The sequence below is a fragment of the Hypanus sabinus genome, chromosome 7, assembly GCF_030144855.1.
Source record: "Hypanus sabinus isolate sHypSab1 chromosome 7, sHypSab1.hap1, whole genome shotgun sequence".
NCBI classification, from domain to species: Eukaryota; Metazoa; Chordata; class Chondrichthyes; order Myliobatiformes; family Dasyatidae; genus Hypanus; species Hypanus sabinus.
In genome coordinates this window covers 137,082,595-137,104,879 of record NC_082712.1, presented here as the reverse complement: position 1 = coordinate 137,104,879, position 22,285 = coordinate 137,082,595, and the positions used below count along the sequence as shown (strand labels likewise).

Here is a 22,285-nt window from a genome sequence, read left to right as displayed (position 1 = left end):
TCTTTGGACTCAAAGAGGAATCCAACTGTGCAGCACATGGACAAAGTCAGCCTTAACCTGCATTAAGGCTAGGATATCATAGGACTTGCACAGCAGTGCAAGATTGCAGCGGTTCTGATGGCTGAGTTCCAGTGATTTTGATTTGAACCATTTATAAATCTCCACACCATATGGCTCAATCTATCTTGCAATCATATTATTATTACACACTGGGGCTTTATTGGATGGCTCCTGGCAGTGAAAGGGGTGGGGTCATTTACATTAACATTGTTATGCAAACAGTATTCCAATCTGTGCTGTAATACTTATAATAATATAATGTTAATCATGCAGTTGGATGATGGATGTTTCAGTTGGGACTAAAATCATAAAGAGACAGTCCAGTAATTTCAACCATCACATCTCAAACAGAGTCTGACTATGGTGAAAGGGTACCCTGTCTGGAAGTAAATTGGACTGTGGTTGCTTGTGGAGTTTTGGCTAAGATCAGGTGTGTCCAGACTACAGGAGTAAGTGCTGAGAGAAGGACTGAAGCTTGGTGCAGCCACCACAAGGGCTTGGTGGGGAAGGACCACAGTGTAAGGTTCTTGTGCCACTGGAGAAGGGTGTGGGGGCAGGTTGAGTGAGGAAGCCCCTCAACTACTTATTTATTTAGAGAAGCAATGCAGAGCAGGTCCTTCTGGCCCAATGAGCCGCACCACTCTGCAAACCACTTGCATAAATCACAGGGCAGTTTACAATGTCAAATTAACCTACTAACCAGTACACCTTAGGAATGTGGGAGGAAATCCAGGCATTCACAGGGAGGAGCTTACAGCCAATGTCAGAATTGCACTCCGAACTCTGATACCATAAGCTATAATAGCCCGGCGCTAATTACTATGCTACCATGGCTCCCATATCTCTTATCAGAGCTTCTTTCTTCTCGTGTCTCAAAACTACTGCTGTCTGTCAAGTTAATCTGCCAATAATTGTACCATTCTGGCCTTCTCCCTATCATAGAACCTCCATTTTGTTTCCTTTACTCTTCCACCCTCTGCATTTTTTTATTACCATTAACTTTTTATAGTGTTGATGAAGAGTCATCAGCCAGAAACGCTAACTCAGTTTTCTCCTTCCATTCTATGCCAGCGAGCCACACAGGCCAGCGGCTTTCAATAATCAGGTAAGACACTGCAACTTTCTACCCATCGAAAGCCACAACACTGATGCTCGGCCCAAAGGCTTGTATAACCATCGTGGGTACCTCGCTATTCTACACACAAGACATAACACAATAATACCCAAAACTAACAATCAACCAGTTACTACCCAGTGACAGTAGTCCACCAGCCTCCCAGTGCTCCAAAAACCACCAACTTGCACCTATGGAGTAGGTATGAAGCTAGACCCCTACTGTCCTGATCTTATTTGCTGACTGCTGGGTTTGATCTGCCAGGTGAGTGATGTTCCCAGACTCATCTGGGATGTAGGTGCAGCATTTCTGACCAATCACAGCTCAACTGCCACCTATCAGTGCAAATAGGTAGTCCAAAGCCATCCAATTTTGCAAGGCTACCATCTGAACAGCCATCAATTGAGCTGACACTCTGCTCAGTGCACCCTCTGTATGTTTGAATCCTGAGGCTGTCCCATTGGTAGCGTCTCCATGAGAGAAACCATGCGTATCAATTCCCGGGACAGCCAGGTTCTACCGTACGGGGAAAGACTATCATCCAGGACCATTCTGCTCATTCAAGTTGTTGAGGTGGCGTATGTGCAGTACCATGTGCCCCAGATAGCAGCAACCATCCTATCCTGCGAGGGTGTGGGGGGTGTTAGCCATGAGCGCTGCAATTCCAGTACCTACTGCAACCCGTGGAGGAGAGACGGTATTGATAAAAGATTTATTGACCCTGCTACTACAGCGAGATGAGTTCGGTAGAGAGTAGTGTCCACAATCTCTACAGTGTAAACAGGAATTAGGTCTGTTAAATCATACCAAGAGATTTGGTCAGGTTTTTTGAGTGCAAGGATTGTGAATCAACATTCTGTGGATGACCCACTATTTCATCCAATGAACCAAGAAATAAGATGACAAACCACCCAAGATCGAAGAATCAGAGCAGGAGTGAAATGTTTCAACACATTGGGTATTTAAAATGGTTGGATGTATGTATCTATCTTTCATTCAAAGGATCTGAATTTGATTTTCTGGAAGAACTGATTATTTTTGCAAAGACTTTGATAAGTGATTGAATGAGATTTACTTTGTTTAAAAGTTCTCCTCTACTGTCACTATGAGGCCAAACTCTGGTTGGAGCAGTAACACCTTATATTCCATCCGGGTAGCCTACAATCTAAATGCATAAACACTGATTTGTTGAACTTCCCGTTATGGCTCCCTCCCCCCTCACCATTCCCTATCCCCTTTTCCCTCTCACCTTATTCCTTGCCTGCCTTTCATCTCCCTCTGGTACTTCTCACCCTTTTCTTTCTTCCATGGCCTTCTGTCCTCTCCTATTAGATTCCCCCTTCTCCAGCCCTGTATCTCTTTCACCAATCAACTTCCCAGCTCTTTATTCACCCCTCCCCACACCTCCTGACTCCTCATCTATTTTCTCCAGTCCTGCTGAAGGGTCTCGTTCTGAAACGGCGACGGTTTACTCTTTTCCATAAACGCTGCCTGGCCAGCTGAGTTGTTCCAGCATTTAGTGTGTGTTGCTTGGATTTTCAGCATCTGCAGATTTTCACTTGTTTGTGATTGGATATTTTTTCATGCTTGTGACACCAAGGGAATGCTGATACTGTGCCATTTCTTCACAGTGAAATTGATCTTTATTTGGGTTGCTGTATGCTTGTGTGAAACACACACAATCAATTTATGTGTAATTCCTTCCCTGAAAGACTTTGGTGAATCAAAAAGGGCTTTCAACGTGTTTCTGGTTACCATTAATTGAGATTTGCTATATTTTCCATTTCCAGACTTATTTATTTTCTGGAGGTCCAAGGACTATTGGTAGCAGTTCTGACATATTCTTTACTTTTCTGCTTCAATGCCTTTTTGGTGGATGGTTATTCTTCACTATACATGAGGTGTTTCCTGACATCACCTGAATGGCCAGACAGTAATTTAAAAATTATTTTCAATCCTGATTTATCTATCCCATCGAATGCTTTTTAATTATTTTAAGCAAACATCAAAGCCCAAGCCTAGTGCATCAATCATCCAAGCCCAAGCCAGCTTGACAAAATTTAACCACTTAACATCAATAAAAATAACATTACCAGTCTCTTAATTAACATTAATATTGCCAGTCTTAAAAGAAAAAAACAGGCAATTTCCAGATTATGAATGCCTAATTTACAGGCACTCACATAGAACATAGATATTTACCACACGTTACAGGCCCTTCGGCCCACAATGTTGTGCCGACCATGTTGCCTACTCTAGAGACCGCTATTCCCCTCGTGCATAGCCCTCCAATTTTCTAAGCTCGATGTAAATAAGGTGCTCTTAAAAGATCCTATTGTGTCCGCTTCTACCACTGCCACTGGCAGTGCATTCCATGCAGCCAGCACTCTTAGTGTGGGAAAAACCTACCCTTGACATCTCCTCAGTACCTATTACCATGCATCTTAAAACTATGCACCCTCATGTCAGCCATTTTAGCCCTGGGTAAAAGCCTTGGGCTATCCACATGGTCAGCTCCAAGGAGAAAAGGCCAAGTACACTCAACCTATTCTCATAAGATATGCCCTCCAATCCGGGCAACATCCTTGTCAATCTCCTCTGCACTCTCTCTATAGTATCCACGTCCTTAGTGAGGTGACCAGAACTGAACACAGAACTCCAAGTGGGGTCTGACCAAGCTCTTGTATAGCTGTAACATTACCTCATGGCTCTCAAACTCAATCCCATGGTTGATGAATGCCAACTCACCATACACCTTCTTTACAACACTGTCAACCTGTGCAGCAGCTTTGAGTGTCCTATTGACACAGACCCTGAGATCTCTCAGATCCTCCACACTATGAAGAGTCTTACAATTTATATTATATTCTGTCTTCAAATTGAACATACTAAAATGAACCACTTCACACTTAACTGGAATGAAGTCCATCTGCCACTTCTCAATCCAGTTCTGCATCCTATCAATGTCCCACTGTAACATCTGACAATCCTCCAGACTATCCACAACACCCCCATGTATGAATGACTTCCATAATTTTAAATTCAAAATATAAAATTATATTTAAATTAAATATATATGAATACATATTCCAATGGATGGCAAAACTGGCTTCTCCTTTCTCATCTTTTAATAATTATTCTTTATCATTCTTGTGTGGTTTTGATGCCATTCCTTCTGATTTTACAGATTTTTATGTATTGTCTGATTTATGGACAAAGTCAACTTAAGGACCTGCATAAAAATGGAACTTCCCCAGGGATGGCCTGTAGTTTTCAGAAGAATCTGTACTGCATCACTTCTGTAACGTGAGCTGGAAGCAAAATGTTTGGGATATTGGTACTATACCTCCCAAAGGCCGTATAATTTATAAAAGGGATTATATCAAAGGCATATCCCAACGTCATTTTTTTCTGGTTTATTATTTAACATTGAATGAGTATATCAGATGAGATTTGAGCTGGAGACTCGGAACAATATAGTGATACCAAATATTAGCATTCTTTTTCTCCCACTCTCCCCCTCTCTTTGCAGTTTCTCAGATCTAGCTGCTTTGTGTTCTGGAGTATGGCTGCATTGCCAAACATGTCTCTTACTACATGTGAGCATGAGGCAAGGCTTTTAAAAATCTATGGTGTAATAGAATAAAAAGAGAAAATGGCAAAGTTATTCTCAATATCTGCATAAAGAGGAAACATTAATGTTTGGGTCAATGATCATTTGTCACAACTGGGAAAGAGAAAAGGTAGGTTAGCTTTGAGTGGTATGCCCCTTATTATTTGTTAATTTACTTGTGATAATATTACTTTCTGTTATAGGTACTGTATTGTGTACCTTGGTCTGGAGGAATGTTCTGTCATTTAGCGATATACATGTGAATGACAATAAACTTGAACTTGACAATGGATGGGGAGGTGAGGGTTGTGGAAACTGGATCACTGGGAGTGTTTCAAGAGGAAATGGAAACATTTTAGAAAGAACGTGATTGAGGGCTATGGGGTAGTAGCACTTAAAAGGAAATTAGGAGTGAGATAGAACAGTTATGAGCACGTTGAATGCCAGGGTAAAATTGAAGGGCCAAGTGGCCTGCTCTTGTTTCTAATCTCTTTTGTTCTTGTGATATCTAAACTTTATGTGTGGGAATCTATCATTGTTTCCTTTCTTTGCTTTCCTTAAGTGCTTACCATTGCCTAGAACAGCTATAAGCTGGGAAATCATAGGCCAGTGAGCCTGAGGTCAGTAGTGAGTAAATGATTGGAAGGTATTATAAAGGACAAGATATATTCATATGGTGGGAGTAAAGTGATTGTATGTTTCCGTCAGAATAAAATGCATTGCTAACAGATTTAAGGAACCTTGCCTTTTGAGGGATATTGGGGCCCTTGTCAAGATGGGACTGATTAGGGATAGTCAGAATGGCTTTATGTATGGTTAGCCATGTTTAACTAGTCCTAAAAAGATTTCTGAGGAGGTTACCAGGAACGTTGGATGAAGGAAAAGAGCGGACATTGTCCACATGGGCTTTTGCAAGACCTTTGACAAGTTCCTGCATGGGAGGCTGGTCAAGAAGGTTTGGAGTTTGGGGTGTAGTCATAAATTGGAATCGAATTGCCACGAGGACATGGACACCAAAGTGCAGAGGCTAACAGAATGCTGCTTCAGAGATGAGACACCTGATTCAATCCTGATCCCCAGTGCTATCTTTGTGGAGTTTGCACATTCTCCTCTCCTATTCTGAATTTCCCGAGTGCTCTGGTTTCCTCCCACATCCCAACAATGGGTAAATTGATAGGTTAAATGCCTCGTGTAAGTTTCCCCTAGCGTGCAGGTGAATTCCAGAATCTGGGGGGGGGGGGGGGGCGGGCAGGGTGGTGTTAATGTGAATGTGGAGAAATTCAAATGTGATTGGAGTACAGTAAATGTGTGCATAATGGTTAATCACAGAATCAGTGGGCCTAAAACCTGTTTCCTTGCTTTATGATTCCATGAGTGGCTCGCGATAATTGGGAAAACATTGGAACAATTATGTTTGGACCATTATGGGGTGCTGCAGTTGGCATCTTGGGTGGTGGAGTGAGGGTGAGAGTGATGGCTGGAGTTGGACCTATTAAAGAGTTGCCGGGGGAATTGTTATGAGGTAGATGTTTCTTTGTTGAAGTCGATGTACCTGAAGCTGATTCAGAAGGCTAGATGTTAAACGTTGATGCTCTGTTAGGAAACTTTGATTTTGTGTCAACGAGTCCTTTCTGTGGACCACATGGATATGAACAAATATCCATGTAGGAATAGGAAAATTGTTTGAAAGCAATTGCAGGTTTCAGATTTGGAAGAATTTTACACAACCAAAATGCTATAAAAGTTTTATTGCTGTCGTGCTATTGATTTTATTCTCAGATATTGAAGCACTGTAAGAACTAATATTTAGGAAGAAAGAGAAAATTTCAATTTGTGAGGTAAAAATATATATTATACCACCAAAAATTAAATTATGTAACTGCACCGGTCTAATGAAATAACGGCCACACAACATACAGATGTCCTTGAAGATTTATTTTATTTCTCTCTCTCTTCAGTAGACACTATGAAAACTACATAAAAGGTCATAAAAGGTTTGAAACATACATCTCTCAGTCTTCTCAAGTCTCTCAAGCTAGTGTCCGCCGATAAACAGGCCCAAGCGTGTTAGCACAACAGAAGTGTGCTGTAATCAAATAAATCACTAAAAACATATCACACTGTCCATATACAGGCAGATCAACAACATTGTACAGAATATATAAATAAGTAAAACAATTACTTACAATTTAAAAAACTACAATTTTAAAGTTAGATTTTCTAGATTTAGCATAATCCAATTTGCTGATGACACTGGAAATGTCTATTTCACACAGAAATTCATGTTCAATGCTCATTAGAGTGAAATTGTTCAATCTGTGTTGGCCCATGGTGCTCCTTACTTCATTTTTAATCCTTTTCAGTTTTGAAAATGAGCATTCTCCGTGTAGAAAAGGGCACAGGGACTCTGGAACTACTGTCAGTTTAAGGTGAGGGGAGATTTGAGAGAGAGTGTTTTCCACATGGAGACTGGTATTTATTTAAAATGGATTACCTGAGGAGATAGTGGAGGCAGGTACAACTTCAATGTTCAAAAGTTGTTTGCACAGGTTCTTGGATAGGAGAGGCATAGAGGGACATGTGGGTAATGCAGGCAAATTAAATTAATGTATATGCGCATCATGGTTGGCATAGATGGGGATGGCTGTAAGGGCTCGTTTCTGTATTATGTCTTTGATTCCATGATCCATTTGTATGTTGTCATTGTTTCTGCTGATATTTACATCCCATGTCACATCTCAGTATAGCAAATGCCTGGGTAATCAATCAATTGCATTTTTATAAACGACTACTGTATAAGTCGATTTTTGAGGGGTGGAAGGAGGAGGGGGAGAGAAGGGAATGGGAGAGGGAAGGGGAGGGTCGAGGGAGAGGAGAGGGGAAATAGTTCTGCAGTTTATAGGAAGAAAAGCATTGTTTAAAATAACATTCTAGTTAATTCTACAAGATTTTAAAATCATTGATACTATACATTAGTTAACAGTAGATACCAGTAGTAGAGGCCAATTGCATTTCCTGTCATTCCGTGAGGGTGCCTATTGTAAAGTGTGTCAGTTGTTAAGCACTTTCATAATATAAATGTAGCATAAATTCATGTTGATAAGCAAAAACAGCCTCATTCTAAAACTATTTTCCTATAGTTCAAAGATAAATTAGAAAATTATTGTCTTACTAATGATAATTTTGACCTTAATTATTGCAGAAGGTGACCTAATAGTGTCTATGAATTGAAGAACTGTGGAAGTCATTGTGGATAAAGATGTTCTTATTGAATTTCGTGTGTCTGGTTACAAGGCCGGTGAAATTGACCTTAGAAGCGTTGGAGTTCAGTGGTTCTTTCAAAAACTTGGCTGTTCTGACAAACAAGTAGTATATCAGTTCAATGGACGAAAGCATGCACCATACAGACTTCCCCTTCCTGAAGTCCACAGTCAGTTCCTTGGTCTTTTTGATATTGAGTGCAAGGTGCTGTGCAACACTACATCAACGCCAGATGATGTTAATACATCCCTCATCCTTCAACTTTGGCAAGGATCCTCATTCCTGACCCAAAATATTAAGTGATTTCACTTTCTGCAGATGTTGTTTTTTTTGTGTTCCAGTATCTGCAATTTCATTTGTTTTCTCTCAAAACAAAAAAAGCCGAAAGGAAGACAGATTTGCTTGTCACCTGACAGACTCGAAATATGAAAGGTTTCACCACTTGATTTCCTTCCTTTCATGCCTGCAATTGGGAGCTCCCAAGACTTGACCTAGAGAGCCAGAATATGATTATCACCAGGGCTACAATGTTGTTGAACATCAGACACCCTTGCCTTTTATCAACATCACGATTGCTACCACTGGTATTGTTACGTGGCAATAATACCAATACCAAACCTTAGCGAAAAGCTTTTCTTTGGAAGTCATCCAGGCAGGTCATTCCATAAATAAGTATACTCAGGTAGCAAACATAAGAGAATGCATTATATAGTGATGGGTTTAGAGAGATCAAGTGCAGGTGAAGAACAAGAGCCAGACTAGTAGATTGGTTATGGATTACCAGCAGAAAGGTCTCAGGGCCAGCTACTGTTAAAAATTACGAACACAGAGGTCCCTAGTGGGCTCTGGCCATAGGTTTTATTTTGGGAAAGGGACGAGGAGAGGCGCTGGATCGGCAGCAGTCGCCGCCTGGCGAAGCGCTAAATGATTCTCCCTCTCCGTGGATGAGCGGGGCCACCGGGACCCTGCAGCCGAGTTTCCCGCACACCGCTGCAGACTGCAGCCTCAGTTTTCCATACGTCCCTACAACGTTCAGGGCAACGCGATGTATACCCCATACCTGCGGAGACGGCGGTTGACAAGACAAAATGGTTAAATTAAAATGTAGTCTATGATGGTGGGAATTTACCCGAACAAACCACGTGAAGAATACGAAAGTGAAAGCAGTTGTCTTCCATCTGAAATGGCGGCGGAGCTGAGTTCTTCTTCCAGCCGCGCCCGGGCGGTGTCGCGGCGATACCGGTGGTCAAGGGCTCCGGGACCCTTGGTGTTGTTTCTGATTGTTGTGTGGCTCACCGCTGCGGCAGGTAAGGTGTCAGCGTGCGGCTGTTCCTCTCCTCTCCTCTGGGTAAAGCAGGTTTATTTAGACTGCGGGGCATCAAATAGAGTCTGGCTAAAGTTTTCTTTAAAAGATCATTCTCGAGAATTGTACAAACAAGCTTAAAACTTTTGTAGTGCGTTTATTGTCAATTCTTTCAAGTAAAACGCGGATGGGTTACTTCTTTTGCGACTACACACACAAAATGCTGGAGGAACTCAGCAGGCCAACCCAGGCCGGGATTAAAGTACAGACGCTGTTTCGGGCCGAGAAGCGTCGACTGTACTCTTTATTGTTGCTGCCTGGCCTTCTGAGTACCTCCAGTAATTTGTGTGCTACTGTACTTGGATTTATAGCATCTGCAGATTTTCTCGTTTGTGATATTTCTTTTGTGGTATGATTATACATTTTAATGTGCGCTCTAACTAGAGTGCCCCACCCATAAACATGTTTTCCACCTCTAAAATAGGATGTTCAGTTTATTATTTCATTTATGTTTGTTAAATTTATATAATTGGGCCAGTTACGGATTTGTTTGACACCAGCCAATATTTGTCATTATTCCAGATAGGATTGTGAAGTGGTTTTTGTTTACTGTAGCTTGTCTTAATTAATTCTTCTCAATTCTTCTTAATAAATTTTCTTTTTCTCAAAATGTTCTCTCCCTTATTCTACTCTTTCCCAACCTTTGCTGACTCTTTGAAATATCTCTAGCCCTTCAATTTTGGTTGTAAATTATTCCAGAGTTTACTCACTGCATGGATAGTGGTTGTATTTTTAGCTGCTGAACTTCTCACTTTAGAATTATCTCAAAGAATTAAGGAGACATGGGAAGTTTTAAATGTTAATATTTCAGAAGGTTGGTGGGTTTATAGAAAAGTACAGGAGGGGTGGAGTGAGACAATGGCAAAGCTGTGAATCAGAAAATTGTCTAAAATTAAAGTAGTGCTTAAAATTTTGTTTGGGAGGTTTTACTTTATTTGATTAAAAGATCTTCTTTTGCATGTTATGCCACTGGCATTTTGGGCAGCAATGAAGGTTCCCCATCTCTGATAGTGTTCAGGGCTTCCTTCAGTAGCTTCATCTTGGTTTACTGTCAGTCATGCAAGTCCCAGGTGGAGACTTAAGAATACTGTCGCACTCGGATGTAGAAGGACTTTCATTGCTGTTTCAAACAGTTTTGTTTGATCAGTCAAAGTTGTTCGCTGAGCTGAACCCCTGAACCTGGAGGACTGGTGAACCACTCTTAGTCTGGCTTCTACCCTTTGACCTGTATCACATGTGTGATCCTACAAATAGCCAATGCTGAAAGCCCTGACTTCATCCGATGTAGTTCTCCAGGTCATTAAGGCACATGAACTTCCAAACCACGTCAAGGTTGGGGTCCTTTTGGATGATCTGAGAAAGTAGCCAATGACTTAATTTAAGATTCTAAGTCATTTGTGTGTTTTCTGTGATTTCATGTATTGAATTTGGAACGAAATCACTCCTTCAGAATACCTTGGGTATTCCTTTCCTTCATTTCACTATATAAATGCAAGCATTACCAGGTATTAATACATTTAAAACTGAGAAGCCTGCACCCAGTTGTTCAGAAATCCTAATGCTTGTGAACCATGCACACTCTAAAGAGTTTGAGTTGGGGTTGTGTAATGTGGCCAAAGCTGTGGATCCAATGTGAGAAAGTGTTGGGATACCTGTAGTCAATCTGAAATGCGTAAACTGAAATTGATTGGGTTCTATTCCCTGTACTCTTTCATTGGAAGAATATTGTAATACTGAGCAACATGTGAAACAAAGAAATGAAATTGCTTTCATGTTAATAGACAGGCAACCATTAACTTAGAACATCTGTGAGGCTTGCAGCACTGAAGTCCCGAGGATGCCAGGTTATCCGGGTTTTATATGTTAATGAAAATGACATTTTCTTTCAGATTGGCATTAAAAATACTTTTTTGTTTTAAATAGAAAATCTTACCCACAGTACAGCACTGAAGTGAACAACTGATAATTGACTCTGACCTAGCAAAGCACGCACATTGTACAGTTTGGGTAACAGAAATAATTAGAACAGCAACCTTCACTTATAACTGCAATACAATCCAAATTGCCTTGTCTGCAGCAACAGGTACAACATGCTGGAGGAACTCAGCAGGTCAGGCAGCATCCGTGGAAATTAGCAGTCAACGTTTCGGGCTGACACCCTTCATCAGGACTGGAGGGGGCAGGGGTCCTATAAGGAAGGTGGGGGGAGGGTGGGAAGGAGAAGGGTGGTAGGTGCCAGGTGAAAAACCAGTAAGAGGAAAGATCAAGGGGTGGGGGAGGGGATAGGTAGGAAAGGTGAAGAAGGAATGTAAGCGGAAAGCACTATGGGTAGTAGAAGAAGGCAGAATCATGAGAGAGGTGATAGGCAGCTAGAAGAGGAGGCAGAGTGAAACTGGGATGGGGGAAGAGAGGGAGAGGGAATTACCAGAAGCTGGAGAATTCAATGTTCATGCCAAGGGGCTGGAGACTACCCAGGTGTTGCTCCTCCAACCTCAGTTCAGCCTCGACACAGCAGTAGAGGAGGCCTTGTATGGGCATATCCAAATGGGAATGTGAAGCAGAGTTGAAGTGGGTGGCAACCGGGAGATCCTGTCTGTTGTGGCAGATGGAGCGGAAGTGCTCGATGAAGCGGTCCCCCAATCTGTGTCGGGTCTCACCGATGTAGAGGAGGCCGCACCGGAAGCACAGAATGCAATAGATGACCCCAAGAGACTCACAAGTGAAGTGTTGCCTCACCTGAGACGACTGTTTGGGGCCCTGAATGGTGGTAAAAGAGGCCCCTTGCCCCCTCGCTCCTCAGTCCTGATGAAGGATCTCGCCCCGAAACTTTGGCTGCTCGTTTCCACGGATGCTGCCCGACCTGCTTAGTTCCTCCAGCATGTTGTACGTGTTTCTTTGACCCCAGTATCTGCAGTGTACTTTGTGTTCCCTTGTCTACAGATCGGCCAACCAGCGGGGCAGAGAGGAAAAGCTTTCTAGAACATTATGAAGAATAGCATTTTGAATAGCTCTCTAGGAATGCATCCCTCCTGTATTGCAGTGTGCACTGTAATTTGCTGTAAGTAGTTTGGTAAGATGACTATCAAAGCAAAGATGGGACCTGTGCTGTAGCCCAAGGCTGATTTGAATATAGCTTCTGGCACATTTCTACACAGCAGACATACAGTACAGAAACCTGTCCTTCAGTCCATCTCGTGCCAAGATGCCCATAATAGCTCATCCCATTTGCCTGTGTTTGGCCTGATACATTTTCTATCCCTGAACCTGTACAAAATATATTTAAATTGTTATTGTACCTCCCTCAACAACTTCTGCCAGTTTGTTCCATATACATCTGACTCCAAAGAAGTTGTTCCTCAAGTCCCTTTTTTAATTAATTTTTTTAAATGAGATTCTACAATAGAACTACAAAAAAAACAACAAAATGGAGATTTATACAGTGCAGGACAAACATGTCTAATATATAATTCATAACAAAAAGGAAAGAGCACCCAAAATAAAAGCATATAAAGTTAGTGTCCTCGCCACCCTCCCACTAAAAAACTCCAGGCCAACCATTTCAATGTGTAAAAGAAAAGTTATTCGGAGCATTTGACCTCACAGAGCTGTACAAAATAAATAAATATATATATATAAAAAGAAAATATAAAGCCTACTACCAAAACTATAATGTAATTCACATAAAAAAAACCATAAAATGTACAGGGAAAAAAAGCTGAAAGTAAGGGATTATAGTACAAAAAAAAGGATAAACTTAATCTAAAGAGGAGTTATGAAAGTTTTCAAGAAAAGGTCCCCACACCTTATGAAACTTTATGCCTGAATTGAGAAGTGAATAATGAATCTTTTCAAGGTCTAAACTGGACATAATATCACTAAGACATCGAGCATGAGTGGGTGGGGCAACATCTCTCCACCTGAGAAGAACTAACCGTCTAGCCCAGGCATGGGCAAACTACGGCCCGCGGGCCATATGCGGCCCGTTAAGCTTTTTAATCCGGCCCGCAGAACTTGATGAAATTATATTAATAAACCTTGTTAACGTTTTTTCCCCGCAATTCTGACGTTTTCCCAATAGATGACGCACTCTATATACATTGACCTTTGTTGAGGTGCAGCGTATTACTCCACATTTGCGCTTTACTCTTTGTTCGGCTCAACCTATTTGTATGAACAGGCGTTCAGCGTCATGAAAATCAACAAAGACAGCCACAGATCCAAGTTAACTGACCAACATCTCAGATCCATCCTGAGAATCGCCACAACAAAACTAAATCCAGACTTTGATGCGCTGGCTAAAACGGGAGACCAACAACACTGTTCCCACTGAAATTAAAAATAAGTTTCTTCATTGTGTTATGTAAAAAATGCATTTGAAAATATTTTTTTCAATAAGCCTTACATGTTACATGTCATTTCTGTTAAGTGATGGACATGAGTAGTGCGCAGGTGCACGTACGTTCTCAAAATAAAAAATGCGCTCCAGATCAAATAACGCGCTCCGCATACTGGCGCGCTGTCACTGTTCTGTCTTTGTGCTGGTCGTTGTTGAGTTTTGGCACAGGGGACAATTGAATAAGAAGGAGCAGGACAAGTAGACCTGCATCTCCTACTGTTAACCAACCTCCCACATGGAAGGTTGGTTAAGAAGGTTCAGTCGTTAGGTATTAATGCTGGAGTAATAAAATGGATTCAACAGTGGCTAGATGGGAGATGCCAGAGAGTAGTGGTGGATAATTGTTTATCGGGATGGAGGCCGGTGACTAGCGGGGTGCCTCAGGGATCTGTTTTGGGCCCAATGTTGTTTGTAATATACATAAATGATCTGGATGATGGGGTGGTAAATTGGATTAGTAAGTATGCCGATGATACTAAGGTAGGAGGTGTTGTGGATAATGAGGTGGATTTTCAAAGCTTGCAGGGAGATTTATGCCGGTTAGAAGAACGGGCTGAACGTTGGCAGATGGAGTTTAATGCTGAGAAGTGTGAGGTTCTACATTTTGGCAGGAATAATCCAAATAGAACTTACAGAGTAAATGGTAGGGCATTGAGGAATGCAGAGGAACAGAGAGATCTAGGAATAACTGTGCATAGTTCCCTGAAAGTGGAGTCTCATGTAGATAGGGTGGTGAAGAGGGCTTTTGGAACGCTGGCCTTTATAAATCAAAGCATTGAGTACAGAAGTTGGGATGTAATGCTAAAGTTGTACAAGGCATTGGTAAGGCCAAATTTGGAATATTGTGTGCAGTTCTGGTCACCGAATTATAGGAAAGATATCAATAAATTAGAGAGAGTGCAGAGACGATTTACTAGGATGTTACCTGGGTTTCAGCAATTAAGTTACAGAGAAAAGTTGAACAAGTTAGGTCTCTATTCATTGGAGCGTAGAAGGTTGAGGGGGGATTTGATCGAGGTACTTAAAATTTTGAGAGGGATAGATAGTTGACGTGAACAGGATGTTTCCATTGAGAGTAGGGGAGATTCAAACTAGAGGACATGATTTGAGAGTTAGGGGGCAGAAGTTTAAGGGAAACACGAGGGGGTATTTCTTTACTCAAAGAGTGATAGCTGTGTGGAATGAGCTTCCTGTAGAAGTAGTAGAGGCCAGTTCAGTTGTGTCATTTAAGGTAAAATTGGATAGGTATATGGACAGGAAAGGAGTGGAGGGTTATGGGCTGAGTGCGGGTAGGTGGGACTAGGTGAGATTAAGGGTTCGGCACGGACTAGGTGGGCCAAGATGGCCTGTTTCCGTGCTGTGATTGTTATATGGTTATATTTTTGAAATAAAGACAATCAGGAGGAGAGTGATGATGATAATATCTTGAAGGATAACAGAATTTTCAGTGCTTTAAAATAATAACTGTTACTATTAAAAAAAGCTGTATTTTATTCATTTAATTTTCAGTGTTTTAAAAGTCATTTCAATAAATAGCTAAATACCATGGGACTTCAAAGACAGATATTTTGTTGTAATGCATTTGTTCATTTTCAATTGAAATTAAAGCACATGTTTTCTACATATCCCATGATATTTTATTTTCTCTTATGAGGTGTATTACCAAAACACTCCGTCCTTCTGCTCCTGGCCCGGCCCCCCTGTCAAATTTTAGAACCCTTTGTGGCCCACAAGTCAAAAAGTTTGCCAACCCCTGGTCTAGCCAAAAGAGAGGCAAAAGATGATGTTTGACATTTAGTCTGACTCAAATGTATATCTACTTCACCAAGGTGCCAAAAAGAGCAATCAGAGGGTTAGGTTCTAAGTGGCAATTAAGAATATGGGATAAAGTTAAAAAATCTTCTCTCCAGAATTTCTCTAGACTAGGAAAGCCCAGTATATATGAATAGGAGAAGCCTTGCCCCCTTTACACTTGTCACAAACAGGACTAATGTTAGGATAAAACCGCAATAATTTAGTTTTAGACATGTGAGCCCGATGTACAACATTAAACTGCAAAAGGCAGTGGCGAGCACATAAAGAGGTTGAGTTAACTGACTAAAGAATTGAATCCCAAACCGCTTCAGATAAATATTTAAATCATGCTCCCAGGCAGTTCTAATTTTATCGAAGGGGGCATGCCTCAAGATCACTAAAGTAGATATTAAAACTTTACCCAATGGATTAATACAAAGAAACAGGTACACAACGTTTTTCTCAGGCATCTCAGGAAATTTTGATATTAAAGGGTTAATGAAATGTCTAATTTGAAGATATCTTAAGAAATGAGTATTAGGTAGGTTAAACTTTGCAGACAGTTGTTGAAAAGTTGCAAAATGATTATCTTCAAAGCACCTAATGCCCTTTCTGTACCCATCATGAAATGTTGAGTCTTGCACAGAAGGTAGGAAAAGATGATTGTGTAAAATAGGACTAGAGAGAGAAACCATGAAGGCCATTATATTTCTGAACTGAGCCCATATTCTCAGAGTATGTCTGATAAGAGGATTAACAATTAGTCTAGGCAAGTGACAAGGAAGTGCGAATCCAAGAAGTGCAGGATTGGAGACATCCTGACTAGAGTTCAATTCCATTCCCACCCATTTTGGGCAGTCATGCTGATTATGAAAGAAAGACCAAAAAGCAAGACAACGAATACTGGCTGCCCAATAGAATAAATGAAAGTTAGGCAAGGCCATACTGCCTTCCTTTTTAGATTTTTGAAGGTGAGTTTTATTAAGTCTGGAATGTTTGCCCTTCTGTAGATAGGATGAAATAATAGAATCTAACGAATCAAAAAAAGCTTTAGAAATAAAAATAGGTAAAGTTTGAAATAAATATAAACATTTAGGAAGGATATACATTTTAATAACATTAATTTGACCTACCAGAGACATGGACAAGGGTGACCACTGTGTCAAACTCTGTTTTGTAGAATTTAAAAGATTAGCAAAATTTTCTCGAAAAAAGGTTCTTGAAGTTCCTTGTTACTGTAATACCAAGGTAAGTGAATTGATTGTTAATTACTTTAAAAGGGAGGTCATGAAATACTAATGCTTGTGCTTCTCTATTGATTGGGAAGAGTTCGCTCTTGTGTAAATTAAGTTTGTAACCGGAAAGCTGACTAAATTGATTAAGAAGTAAAAACATTGGGGGTAAGGAAGTAGTCAGATTTGATATAAAAAGTGAAAGATCATCAGCACAAAGAAAAACTTTATGCTCAACACCTCCCCTCCAAATCCTCATCAATTCAGCACAGCTATGAAACACGTTCGCCAGTGGCTCTATGGCCAGATCAAAAAGTAAAGGACTTAAAGGGCATCCTTGTTGGATGCTACATTTAAGGCTAAAAGACTGGGTTTGCTGAGAGTTGGTCAAAACAGAAGCGGTGGGACATGAATATAACAATTTAATCCATGAAATAAAACTTCGTCCAAAATCAAATTTTTCTATAACCGCAAAAAGTTAATTCCACTCCACATGATCGAACACTTTCTCTACGTCAAGAGAATTGACACATTCAGGAGTCCCAATTGAGGGTGAATATCAGATATTAAATGAACGCCGTATATTCAAAAAGGGAAGGCGATTTTTTAATAAAACCAGTTTGACCTTCAGAAATAATAACATTGACATTTAGCAAAGAAATCGGCCTACACGAAGAACACTCTGTTGGATCTTTACCTTTTTTGGCTAAAAGAATGATAAATGCCTCCTTAAATGATGCTGGTGTAGCGGTGTGCTGCACACAGCGCTGAAATAACGACACGTAGTCGATGAGCTGTAGTTGCAAAAGAGATTTATTCAAACTTCGCGGCCTCGCTTTAAAGCCTTCCTGATCCCGCCCTCCCTGGGTGGGAATGCTATAGGGGGCGCATATTCACAGTCCGGTCGGTGTGGAGGGGTGGTCCCTGTGTCGGGATGTGGTGCTGTACGCCGTGTCTGGGCATGGCTGCCGTGAACTGCAGTGCCAGAACCAATGGGAAATCCGCCAGGACTCTGGTGAAGTCGTTGTTGGACAGGGTGATGGAGTCTAGGTGTGGGGCTGGCAACTGGGCTTCACCCAGGGAGAACTTTTGAAAGGTCTCGGCGTGGACCAGTCTCTTCCTTGGCAGGTCAACCAGTAGGCTGTGAGCTCACAAAAAACTGGATCTAAGCAATTAAAATCTCCTCCCATTACCAATGAGTAAAGACTCATATCTGGCAAAAATGAAAAAAAACGCTCAAAGAATCCTGGATCACCTATATTCAGGGCATACAGATTAGCAAATACCATTAATTTATTACCTATTTTTCCTGCCACTATAACAAAACACACATTAGTATCAGACACTACTTTATGTTGGACATATGGAACTGTATTATCTATAAAGATCGAAACTCCCCTAGACAGCCTGAGAAGAGGAATGAAAATGAAGCTCTCTCCATCGGCTAAAACGGTGTAAATTGTCACATTTACGTACGTGAGTTTCCTGTTTAAAAAAAATAATTGGGACCTTAAGTTTTTAAATATAGGCAAAAGTCTTATTCCATTTCACAGGGTGATTTAATCCTTTCATGCTAAGTAAGTTAATGGTCTGATCCATTTTTAATACTATTTACAAGAAAGGTTAAAGTAATAATCATTGGAATGTATATTAAAACCAAACAAAGAACCTTGAGTTAGGGTAACCAAGCAACAGATTTGGCTGAGAGTCCAAAACAGCTTCCAGAAGAAAAATCTATCCCTCCACCCTCCTCCCAAAGTCAGAAGGTCGACAGCTACACCTACCGATAACATCCTCCCACCAAAAAAACCCACTGGTTTAGCTCCAAATTGATTTGAAAGTTGGCTGCATTCCAACCTAGACAAAACAACAGACGGAGACAAAACTTAGCCCTCATAACAAGAATGCATATCGATTAATTATTACAGTTTCCAAATGATAAAATGAAAATTCCCCATATTATGCCTTATTGATTGAAGAAAAACCTCATGGAGAACAAGTATAATATAAAATAATTCAAAACCTATCAAAATTCAATGTATTACCTCGTTAAAATCTTATTCTCTAAGCTAAGCATTAAAAGGTTTGAAAAGAGAGTTAGCTACAAAGGTTTACCAAAAGTAAAAGAAGCAATTATTCATGTAGAAAGATACTGAACAGTCAGTCTATAGATTCCAAAACTCCGGGGCTTCTTCAGTCGAATGGAACCGTTCCTTAGAGACATCCTTCAGTATAATTCTGTGCCGAGCAAGATAACGAAGTGAAGGGTCTAAACCTTAGTCGAAAAGTTCCGACATAGCCTTTTTGAACTTAGCATGCTCATTCATGACCTCTGGTGAAAAATCTTTGATTATTCTCATCCTCTGGCCATTATGATCACTCATTCCTCTTCGATGGGATTCACAAAATTAAAAGTCCCTTTGTTTGAAATTCATTAAAACAGATTATTACTGATCTGGGTCTTGCTCCTGGAGCTGGTCTGGGCACAGGCGATCTATGAGCTCAATCAATCATTGGTAAAGACGATAAAATTTTAGGAAATAATTGTATCAAAATGCTTGCAAAGAATTCTGTAGGCTGATCACCTTCCGTTAACTCTTCAAGGCCCAGAATTCAAAGGTTATTTCTTCTGCTTCTATTTCCTAAGTTGATAATCTTCTGTCTTAATTTTTATTAGGCTTTGACTGTTTTTCACAAAGCTTTTGCAGGTCATCAATTTTCACATCCAAAATTGTCAGTGTTGCTTCATTCTCTTCTATTCGTTTATCATGTTCAGTTAAGGTTTTTTGAATAGAATCCAATTTTGCATCTAATTGTTTAATTTCAGCGGAAGATTCTTTTCTGTGTTTTCAAAGCAGTTCCATAATATATTCCAAAGATGCAGGAGGATCTTCATTTTTAGTATCTTTGGCATCCCTTGTAGTCATAGTAAAATAATATCACGTTTAAAAGAAAGGTTTCAAAATGGGTTGGAAACAGTAAGATAGGAGCAATTGTAAAAAAAGTTGCTTCTTTATCGGTGACCTATGGGATGTCTCTCAAGATGTCCTCAATACGAGGTAGAGGATACTGTACCGTGTGAGAACTGGGTTAACAGACACTTTAAAGTCTCCACATATGCGCATCTTGTTTGGATTTCCTGGTTTTGTGCTGGAGTTTTTCTTCATCACTAGAGCAATAAGTGTGGCCCATTCACTCCAATCCACCTTTGACAGGACCCCAGTCTGCTCCAGATTTTTCAGCTCAGCCTGTACTGTAGGACGGATTGCATATGGCACTGGTCTGACCGTGAAATTTTGGGCAATTTTCTCAGTCTCAATCTTTGCCGTTGTAACTCCCATGCTATTGACTGATGTATGTCTAGGGGAAAATCCGTCCACCTGCCAAACCGTGCCATTTCATTATAACTCTACCAAGAAGCCATGTTATATATGCAGTTAGCAGTTTACATACAGTTAATAATGAGGACCCTGCATTCTCCCCCCATCAAATCAAGTCATGCCCTCATTACGTTCAGGTAATTCGCCAACCCCTCCTGCAGAACACACAGCCCAATCCAAGTGCAAAACGCAGTGGCATAACTCCCCAAAAGAGTGGATATCACACCCTGTTCCCCAGGTGCCACATAGGCCAACCTATCAGGAGGACGCCTTCTTTGAGACATATGCACTCCCTCTTTGGCCTCCTCCACCTCCGACAATACAGGAGACTCACGGGAACTAAGAGGTGAACCCTCCCACGAGCGGTCACCCAAACCCCTCTGCACCTCAGAACCCTCTACCTCTTGCTTGGGCCCCACATCATTCTCCCCAATGCCCTGGCGTACCCCCGACTGCCCACCACTAGCCCTCCTTACCCTGTCTAACCCAGTGGGGGAAGGGCCAGGAGCCGCCTCCTCTGCCATGGGGGCGTTAGCAAATGGCAGCATGTACCAATTGTCCGAGTCATCATCCTCCAAGTCAGTATCCCTCATGGGCTGGTCCCGGGCCCGACTCTCCCGGTGTGGGCTCTTCCTCCACCCTGCGTGTACGCAGAGTCCTGGTAGTAGGTGCAGCTGGCATCTCAGGCTCCTGCTCTACCTGTACATCTCGCCCCAGGGGCAACATGTGATTCCAATGGAGAATCTTTTTTTTTCTCTTGTTTTTTCATAATTTTTTTTAATGAGTTTTCAAATAATTACAGAAATAAAGAAAATATATGAAAAAAAAATATACCCTTCCCCCCTCCCCTTAACCCCCCCCCAACATCCCTATATATGAAAAAAAGAAAGAAAGGAAAAAAAAAGAAAAAAAAAGAAAGAATGCCTGGATATCGGAAGATCCCCACATGCTCCATGGAGTTCGTAATAACTTAAATATATTTATTTATTTATTTCCCCAAATAACCAATTATTTCATCTTCGGAGCACCTATATATTTAATCCTGTCTTTTGTAAGTAAGGGCGCCAAATTTTCAAAAATGTTTCATATTTATCTCTTAAATTGTAAGTAATTTTTTCAAGTGGAATACAGCCATAAATTTCCTTCTTCCAACGATCTATACTTAAGTATGTATCGGATTTCCAAGGAACTGCAATAGCTTTTTTGGCTACTGCCAGTGCAATTTTTATGAATTCTTTCTGATATTTATTTAGTTTGAGTTTCGGTTTTATCCCTTCAATATCACCTAATAAGAGTAATATTGGATTATGAGGAAGTTGTGTTCCTGTAATTTGTCCCAGTAGAAGTCTTAAATTTGTCCAAAAAGGTTGAATTTTAGAACAAGACCATGTAGAATGTAAAAAAAAAGTACCAGTTTCTTGGTTACATTGAAAACACTGATCAGATAAATTTGGATTTAATTTATTTATTTTTTGTGGTGTAATATATAATTGATGTAGAAAATTATATTGCACTAATCTTAACCAAACATTTATTGTATTTGTCATACTATCAAGACATAGTCTTGACCAATTTGTTTCTTCAATTTTAATATTCAAATCACTTTCCCATTTTTGTCTTGACTTATGGACTCCTTGTTTAATTGCCTGTTTTTGAATCAAGTTATACATAAAAGATATAAATTTTTTAATCTTTCCTTTTTGAATTAAAATTTCTATTTCATAAGATTTCGGCAATAACATTGTTTGACCTAATTTTTCTCTTAAATAAGCCCTTAGTTGAAAGTAACAAAATAAAGTGTTACTTTATATTTATTCTTTAATTGATCAAATGACATTAATATACCTCCTTCAAAACAATCTCCTATATATGTAATCCCTTTTTGAAACCAATTATATAAAAGTTGATTGTCCATTGTAAAAGGAATAAGTCTATTTTGAATTAAAGAACTCTTTGCTAGTAAAGATTTTTTTGTCTCCTCATCAACATTTATCTTATTCCATAGGTCAATCAAATGTTTTAATATAAAAGATTCTTTCTTTTCCTGTATCCATTTAGATTCCCATTTATAT

At 40.3% G+C, this 22,285-nt stretch overlaps 1 protein-coding gene across 2 annotated transcripts in view; it reads left to right on the top strand.

Moving 5' to 3' along the window:
• The first annotated feature begins 6,732 nt into the window (after positions 1 to 6,732).
• LOC132397245 (uncharacterized) overlaps positions 6,733 to 22,285 on the top strand; it is a 50,427-nt gene continuing 34,874 nt past the window's right edge. The window contains exons 1-2 of one of the 2 annotated variants that reach the window (XM_059975724.1): positions 9,220 to 9,355; positions 12,352 to 12,469. Coding sequence is in view for 1 of the 2 variants with exons in the window: in XM_059975723.1 (XP_059831706.1) it covers positions 9,160 to 9,355 (196 nt within the window). In the remaining variant the exon portion in view is untranslated. Of the gene's footprint in view, positions 9,356 to 12,351; positions 12,470 to 22,285 lie in introns of both variants that reach the window. The other variant, XM_059975723.1, reaches the window with a different exon arrangement.